Source organism: Zingiber officinale, chromosome 7A (genome assembly GCF_018446385.1).
Source record: "Zingiber officinale cultivar Zhangliang chromosome 7A, Zo_v1.1, whole genome shotgun sequence".
In the NCBI taxonomy this organism is placed as follows: Eukaryota; Viridiplantae; Streptophyta; class Magnoliopsida; order Zingiberales; family Zingiberaceae; genus Zingiber; species Zingiber officinale.
Genome location: NC_055998.1, coordinates 49,674,033 through 49,683,590, shown reverse-complemented (window position 1 = coordinate 49,683,590; position 9,558 = coordinate 49,674,033). Strand labels below are relative to the sequence as shown.

General features: G+C 37.5%; 1 protein-coding gene across 1 annotated transcript; it reads right to left on the bottom strand.

The window, feature by feature from the left end:
- Positions 1–1,904: 1,904 nt before the first annotated feature.
- Positions 1,905–4,929, bottom strand: LOC122000113 (G-type lectin S-receptor-like serine/threonine-protein kinase At4g27290). The gene is made up of 6 exons (XM_042554650.1): positions 3,588–4,929; positions 3,268–3,515; positions 2,976–3,183; positions 2,617–2,854; positions 2,381–2,531; positions 1,905–2,310 (listed from the first exon to the last, which is right to left on the bottom strand). The coding sequence occupies exons 1-6, from the start codon at positions 4,891–4,893 to the stop codon at positions 2,002–2,004; spliced, it is 2,460 nt and encodes an 819-aa protein (XP_042410584.1). The 5' UTR covers positions 4,894–4,929; the 3' UTR covers positions 1,905–2,001.
- Between the last annotated feature and the right edge of the window lie 4,629 nt (positions 4,930–9,558).

Sequence of the window (9,558 nt, the reverse complement as noted above, 5' to 3'; positions counted from 1 at the left end):
CCTCGCCGAGCACCTCTCGTCGCCGGTCGACATCTCCTCCCTCCTCTCGCCGGAGCTGCAGCCGAGCCACCACCTTTCCTGCTCTCATGCACGCCGCTGCCGAGGCCGGGACAGAACCATCCCCTCTCTCCCGGTCCATACGCAGCAGCTTCTCCCGCGCGGCAGTTATCGAGCACTGCGGTCCTGCTCGCCGACGCCGCTTCCGACTCTTCACATCTCCGTGTACTGTGTCCTCCTTAACCAGCAGCCCCCACGCACCCAACAGTCCATGTGCCGGCCGTCCTTACGTCGATTTCGCCTCGGCTCCGATTTCGTCTCGTTGTGTGCCGACCTTCGTGCCGTTATCTTGTCTCCAGCTTGTGAGCCGTGGTTATTCCCAGCCTTCGTGCCGTTTTATTGTGTTTTGGCTTTTGCGTCGATCTAGCTTAGGTACGGTATTCCAACCTACGCGCTTATCCTGCCTGTGTGTCGTGTCCCGGCCTGCGTGCCGATCTAGTTCCCCGGCCTGCGTGCCGATATTTTGTCTCGGCCTGCATGCCGATCTAGTTCCCCGGTTTGCATACCGATATTAGTTCCCGGCCTGCGTGCTGATATTAGTGTCTGGTCTGCATATCGATATTAGTTCCCAACTTGCGGGCCACTATTATCTCTCGACCTGCAGCTTGTCTTCCGGCCCCATGCCATGTCCTGCTTCGCGTAGTTAGATCCAGCTCTACAGCCTGATCGGAGTCATCCACTCTTCCGGGTCATGACAACTCGAGCCGCACCCCATCCGAGGGCGCCCCCTGGGCCAGGGTACGTTTTCGGTTCATATTCCATACGCATTTCATTATTTTATGGCTTAGTCTTGTACTCATATATTCGTTGGATCTGCCTCGAGCATCGGGGTACCAGGGGCCGAGTCAACCCGGTCGCTGGCTGCAGGTTGCGTTGACCAGAGGACTTCCGAAGACTTGGTCAACACGGGAGCCATCTCAGCACACCCCCCTGCGGGATGTCGCGACTTCGTCAACATTCTCGCCACCTCACCCGACGATCTGTCTGACTCAGCTTCCGGATGAGATCAATTTATTATCTAAATCGGTTAAATAATATATCATTTATTCGAAAACCAATGTTATCAATGACTATTCTCAACCAAAGACATCCTAAATGTGTTTCTACAAATCCCTACCCACTTAAACACATATCAAATCACATGACAAAGTCCAATTTAAATCCTTTACTCAAACATTGAAATTCAAAGTTGCACCAGACTATTAAATCTAAGATTGCACCAACATAACCCACGTAGCTGTAGATTCCATAAAGCTCTTATTAGATGTTGAAGACCAAGTCACCCAAGTCATTTAATCTCAATCTAAACACTCTTGTGCTTATTTATATTCTAATAGTAGCTTGAGCAATACAACCTGATGATCTAAGTCTGATCGGTAGCACAAAAGATTCAGTGGCTTGAAATTTATCTGTAAACTCAGTGATGACAAATCTATTTGTGTTTTTATTCCAAGTTTGCAAAAATTAGTTTGGGTGAAAGTGCCTTCTTCATATGCAAGTGGCCAAGTTACTCATCAAACTCATTCTATATCAATTAACATTTATTTTCTTTTAGGATTCTCCCTAATCCCCTCTCATTCCATGGCAAGACTGGAAAATTTGCATGCATTTGAGAACCACAACCATTTATATGCATTCCATCTCACAATACCAAGTAGCAAGTTTAACAACTATTACTAGAAGTGATAGAATGGCATACCTTTGCACATCTTTGAAAGTATAAAAACTATAACATTATTAGACATGTTTATTGGCACTTGTTGCCTAAAAAATGTTCAACTTTGCATCAATATATATCATATTTATCATAACACTAGAGCACATTTCAAAATATCTATCTTTATGTATTGTCTACAATTATTTGTTCGATATGTAGCCAAAAGTAAAATAAAAAGGGTTTAATTCACATTAACTTGGTGTTTTACATTTGGATTGTGATAATTGCTATCGACCTTCTAAAATTGTGATTGATAAATGATTAGACGACATTGGACAATACTTCTTACCATTATCCAAATTAGTTTCAGATTGATCGGTAGGCACCACAAAACCTGGTCTTCTAGGATTTAACAATTGGGTAGCTTCATTACCCCAAAATGATAGTATGGATGACATTGTGGGTCTATCTTCTGGTTGTTCTTGAACACATAACAGTCCAATATTTATACACCTTAAAACTTCAGCAACACAAAATGGCCCTATTGATTCATCTACTGCTTCCAAAACTCTGTCTTCCTTCCACAAAGTCCAAATCTGCATAAATACTAATAAATAAATATGATGTATAGAATGCTAAGTATATATATGCTTTATATATACTTACATGCTCTAGAAGGTTTAAGTGCTCCGTAGAAATATAGAATCCAATATTCTTTTTGCCCGTAATAATTTCAAGTATTAATACTCCAAAACTAAAAATATCAGATTTCACTGAGTAAATTCCATTTTTGATGTATTCCGGAGACATATATCCACTGTAAAAATAAAAATGTAAAAACATTATTTTTCTATTTGAATCAAATGCATTAGGCATACATACAAAAGTTGACATTTACTTACTATGTTCCAACAACTCTCTTTGTTGTTCCTATTATTTCATTTCCGTCAAATATTTTTGCCAAACCAAAATCTGATATTTTTGGATTCATATCTTCATCGAGAAGAATATTGCTTGCTTTCAAATCTCTATGAATGATCCTTAGTCTGGAATCATGGTGAAGATAAAGAAGAGCTCGAGCGATACCAAGAATTATATTATAACGTGATTTCCAAACCAATGAACTAGCTTTGACTTTATCTGAGAAAAAAATGTATATAACAAATGAAATTCAAAACATGTTCCTGATATAGATTTCAAAAACTACACAACATAGCAAGTAGGAATAGAGAACACATCACTTATATAAATATCAATTTACCAAATAAGAATTTGTCTAGGCTCCCATTGGGCATGTATTCATATATCAACATCCTCTCCCTTTCTTCAATGCAATAGCCGAGGAGTCTAACAAGATTTCGATGTTGTAGCTCTGCAATCGACACCACCTCATTCTTGAACTCATTTGAGCCTTGTTCTGATGTTTTGGACAATCGTTTTACAGCTATTTCCTGTTCTTTCAACCTACCCTGCAATCCACATACTAAGCTTTAGCATACTTAAACACAACAATGATCACATCTCAACTCATCAAGCTTAGAGTACATATATACCTTATATACAGGACCGAATCCGCCCTCTCCAAGCTTGTTAGATGAAGAAAAATTATCAGTAGCATGTATGACAGCAGCAAAATCGAACAAGGGCAGGCTTATCGCCTCTTCTCCAGTTTCATCTTTGAAATGATACTCTGTTTTCTTCCATTTCCAAATGCAACAAACAACAAGTGTTAGGAAAGTCAAAGTTGCCACTGAGGAAACGACTATGATTACGATTCTGGGACTCCGGTGAGAATCCATGGCTGTAAAAGGAGATGAAAATTTAAGTTTAATTAATATAATTCTCCTCATTGCGATTGATAAAATTTCATCACCTTTTAGGTCTGCATTTGCAACCCTGACAAATAGATCCTGTCCGGATCCAGAGTTGAACAATTTTATGTCTGTGAGTGGAGTGAACCACAATATGCACCCTCTGCCACTGCCGCTGATGTTGGCTCTCGCATAAGCCGTGCAAGAACAGTTTCTGAGGCACGAACTTCGGCAGTCATCGAGGCTCGGCATGCTCCAGTCCACCGTCGACGCGGATGTGTCCGGCAACTTCACGTTGCTCTGCCGGATGAACCCATCTGTGTTGTTATAGCAGTCCAACTCTGTGTTCCTCACGCAGCCGCCGGAGGTGTTCACGACGAGACGCCAATCGTTTGGATTCCGGGGATGAAAGCCCGACAGGCAATTGCACGGGGACCAGTCGTTGGGGTAGCAACGGCCATAGGGGCCGCAGAGGGAGATGGTGCTGTCGCAGTTATCCCTCGGCATCGATACTCGCCTGCTCCAAGTCTGACTGATGTCCTTGGTCCACATAAGGCCTTCTATGTAGCCGGACGTCGGATTGATGACCATTCGCCTGATCAACGAGGGATCGAGGATGGTGTAACTGAACGCCACCTGCTCTCTGTCGATCACGAAGCTGAACTCTAACACATCGTAGGGCATCATCTCCGGGATGCCGCTGAGGTAAAGGCCGTTCCATGGCCCGTGGCGATACTGCTGCTGCGTGCCCACCCACGAGAATATCTGGGGATCGCCGCGCAAGTCGATGCCGAAGGTGTAGTTCCCCTCTGCCGGGTCGCTGGTGCTCGCCCATGCCGTGAGGATGCGGTTGCGTCGGCTCGTCAGGTTCCACCCCAACTTCATGCCTGGGAGGAGCGTGTCCGTCGGGAAGTCGAAGCTCTGCCATGCGTAGCGGCTATTGTCGACGTCGCCGGCTTCTCGAACAACCAAGTTCCCGTTGTCGAGGAGTTGCACCACAGGGCTAACGAGTGCCGGTGAGCTGGAAGACCACAAGACGGCGGAGCTGTTGTCGGAGACGACAAGCGTTCCGTTTGTACTGAGCGAAAGGAGGCCAGAGCCATCGGTGATCGGGCGGTTGCGGTTGGCGACCCATACGACGGTTTGTTGGGAGACGTTGCGGAACCATATGCCGACGTATCGGTTTCTTGAGCCGACGGGGCTAAAGAAACCCAACACGAAGGTGCTGCCCTCGGAGATCAAGGTTGCTTCGGGGGCGTCGAGGAGAGGCTGGCCAGGGGTTAAGGTATCACCGGCATAGGAGAGCGAAAACAGAGCAGCCGTGAGATTGAAGAAGATGCAGAGAACGAACGGGATTCTTCTCGTCATAGATTCGGCTTCAGAGAACACTTCCGAAGGATCACAAGGTTCAGAGAGCATGGAAAATAAGTTTAAATTTATATAATAATGTTGCTAGAGTTAGTTTTGACTTTTTAGTATGTTTTTGGAAAAAAAATGAACATGATTTAATTTGAAACGACAAGTGTCAGAAATTCAGAGGATTGATATTTGATGCGCGAAGCATCGCTGATAAGATAACAGATGTCCCCAATTCAGAGGTTTGACGATTTATTATAATCAGGACAAGCCATCAAATTGGAAGTCATTCCGCCTTCACTTTAATCTTCTGGTTGACAAATCTAACAGACCCCAAATGTTATCCGAATGATAAGTGATGATATACTTGCACATACGATTGCGGAGTCAAATCGTAAATAAATTTTCAGATCCTATACAATTCACTTCATCATCCCTTGTCCTTCAGCTATCTTAATTTACTTCTCATGATTTAGAGTCGAGTGCGACGGGAACACCTGAGACGAATGGTTTCACTTTTTACTACATGTTTGACAAATCTAACAGGAGTTCGTTGGAATTAAATTAGAGGATAACTTTTAATTGAAAAATGAATATTTGATTTGTGGCTTCTCCTTTCAAAAGATGAAAAGTAGTAAAAAAAATAAGAAAAATATTATTATTATTATTATTATTATTATTATCATAGTCTTCATCAAGTATGAAATAATAATAATAAAAATTTGTCTAATATATAATTTTAATTAAAATTATTATATTTCAGCAGCCACACTTTTTTTATATATATGTTAATGCGGGGTGTTATAACATTCAAGGTGAATGAATATTATAATGTCCATATATTAATGGCATTCCATTCTTTAAAGGAGCGGATTTTATTAATTAAAAAAAAATAAAAAAAAAGGATAATAAGACCCATAGAAATGAATATTAATATTAAAATGAATATGAATATGTTAATTAGAAGAGATTATTAATATAATAAATATGTGGTATGTGTGTCCTATGGTAACGTCTAAATCATTATTATAATATAGATTAGTTTTAAATTATTAAATATTTAAATTTATTTAGATTTATATAGAAATTTTAATTAAACATTATTATTTATAAACAATGTTAAATTAATCAAGCGAAGATGGAAATTGCGGATAAATTTAAGAATGAAATGTCCTTTCTAATATGTTTTTTTAACATAGTTTCTTGACTTTTTTTTATGGATTTTTTGATATATTGAAGAATGATTGATTAAGGAGACAAACACAATTGCTATTCGTGGAAATTCATTACATAGAATGTGATATTTAACATGAAAAACACGTTTAAAAAAATTACTTTGATATTATTAGGTGTTGTATAGACTCATGTCATGTTTAAAGGCTTAAGTGAAAAAGGATTATCTTAGAAGGAAAAAGGAGAACTATAAAAGTTTATTATTGGCTAATGTTGGTTCACTATATATAGAACTTTGCTTGAAAAAAAAAAAATCTGTTCAATTTTAAATAGACAACAAAATAGTCTAAATTTATTTAGCTAAAGAATTTTAAATTAGTTGATTTGCTCATTTATGTTGAAAAAATGTAGACTTTTAGTTTTTTTCAAAAAAAAATATATTTGGCCCAATTGATTTTGGCTAGATACACCTGTAGGAAATTTGACTTATGGATTGACATTTTATGCTCAGATTGGAAGTCTTTAGTCAATTCAATCCATTTAATCAAATCAAGTTGAAGACATTTAAATGTTTTTTCGGGACCTTTTGTCGTCAATTTAAATTTCGAGGCCAAATCTAATTGAATTTCACACATAAATTCTGTTTTCCATGGTGGATAAGAAGATGTCGGATGCAATTTTCAAGCCTGCCTTTGAGCATCCCGCTTATCATGAATGAGCTCCCTCCCTTTTTATGATTTTGAGGAAGTAGCTCATCTTTACATGGAGCCGTTTCTTCAAATTTTTTTTAATATATTTTTATTAAATAATTTTTTATTTCTATTTCAACAAATAAAAATATTAACAGATTTAAAAAAAAAAAGTTATGTAACCTTATTTCCTTGTATTTCTATTTAAACAAATAAAAATACTAACCGATTTTTTTTAAAAAAGTTATGTAACGTTATTTCCTTGTTAATTTGTAAATTTAAATTCTATAAAAATTTAATTATATATAATATAAAAGACGATGAAAAATATATATAATAAAAAGTGTGCGACTCATGAAGAAATTGTTGAGATATTTTTTGATAATGTAGAGATATATGAAGTTTTTTTATTTTTGATGTGGAATTTAATTATATATAATATAAAAGACGATGAAAAATATATATAATAAAAAGTGTGTGACTCATGAAGAAATTATTGAGAAGATTTTTGATAATGTAGTGATATATGAAGTTTTTTATTTTTGATGTGGCAGATGTTGCAATGAAAGAGCTGATGAAGAGGCTCCACGAGTATGGATGCCCTTACAACTTTTATCATGAATGAGTACCACAAGATGGTAGAGTGATGTACTTAGGTTATCCATGTGTTTAGACTTCTATTGATGCACATTTATATGAATGTCTTGTCTATAACTCATGTCATCGTACTTATTTTCATTATTGTTGCCAACATGACAACTTTCTTGTTCGAAGATCTATTCTTTTTCCCTTTTTATTGACAAGGCACAACGAGGATCGAAATTGGATGAAGAACATGAGGAAAAGCATATCCGAAAGCTAACCTTGGGCAAGCCATGCCATTTGGCATGACTGTGCTCCCTCTCTAAGTGACCAGCATGGGCTGGCCGTGCCGTGAGGCACGACCATGCCCTCTCTTCTAGCAGCCAACAAGGCTTGGCCATGCCATATGGCACGGCCATGCCCTCTCTCCAGCAAGTCACACGACCTGGCCGTGTGACACGATCGTGCCTCCCAGCGTTTGTTGCGTGCGCGATCCACCCGTGTTGATTGGCATGGTCGTATGGCAAGATGGTTAGGGCACATGCCCTGACCCTATACAAGGGGAACTCCTACCCTTTTCTTGGGGAGGAGGTTTTCTCTTTTTTAGAAGACATACCGAGGAGCCATCATCCATTTGGAGAGCTCTAGGAGGCGACCTGAGGCCATTTCTAACATCGTCTATGCCCCGAAGAATTGGATTGAATCCGAAGACCCCGTTTCTTGCTTTCGCTAAGCATCTCTTTCCTCTCTCACCTATTTGAATTGTATAATGTTTATTTTCGATGTCTTCGCGTTCATCCTCTTTGTTTATGGATTAGAATTTCTAGGACTATGGAAGTAATTGTGATGTGAATCAATATAAAACTCTATGGATGTCTTTCTTTGGTTTCAAAGACATATTTATACTTATTTCTTATTTGATTGAATGCATGTGTGAACATCCTTGTTAATACATGTTATTGACACTATGTGAAAATCGGCGATAGACTTCGAATATTATCCGAAGTAATAGGTAGATAATTACCAAAGTAGATGCACGTGAAATAAAAAAGGTAAATTTATTACTTTACCACACAATTAACGAAGTCTATCACCGGTCAAAAACCGATTAAAATCGGACCATTTTCGAAGTAAAAAGGCTCTATTACTTCATTGAGATCATTAAAAGTATTGAAGTGGTTGATAATATATTACTTCATATGTTACTTTGATTGATGAAGTAAAATATATATATGACTTCATAATTTTTGTATATGTTGCAGTAAATGTTTAATTTTACTTCTGCATAATTTAACTTAGTCAAAGTATAGAAAAATTCAATTTAGCGAAGTAATATATATGAACGACTTCACAAATTAGATTAACGACGAAGTAAATAGTTTCTTTAACTACACCGCTATTTAAATTTATCCAAGTCTTTTGTGTTGTATTACTCTATCATATATCTATAGTAGCGAAGTAATTGACCATATTTTATTACAATACAATTTTAATTGACAAAAGTGTATATCATAAAATTTTACTATAACACAATATTTTTTACCACCAAAATTAAACAAATATATCACAAATATCTATCAAATACAACCCAAAAGTGCATTCATAAAAGACATGTTTAATCATAACTCAAATGCATTTTTATCCATAAATCTCCAAATATAATCCAAAATTTATATCACAACCTACACTTAAACACTCACATAGAAGTAGACGAATTCACTCCATTCACTTCTGACTTCTTCATATAGAGATTGATTGTAATACTGTTTATTTTTTGATACTGCAAACTAAATTATTAAAAGAAATTTGAGGGTTAATGCAAAATGAATCAATATTTCATAAAGAAGACATTTCATAAAGAACAAATTCACCTTCCTCTCTAATAGTAGATATTCATCCAAGACTATCTTTTTCATGTATCACATTACATTACACAATATCCAAATTCAACATTACCATTTTGTTTTAGATTACCCTAAGGAAATTGAAAATGTTATGCAATAAGTCATAATACAAATAATAAGAATTATTAATTAATGTCTAAATACATAGTCACAATATATACTATCAATTGTTTAAAACCTAAACATTTTAAAATACCCCTTGATGCATTGTATATCCTGACCCCACTACATTGTAAAAAATGAAAAGTTATTTTTTCAGCCTCTAATTAATTGAATGCATTCACAATCAACACAATCTATTACCTACTTGGTCACAATAGTTTGCCAAA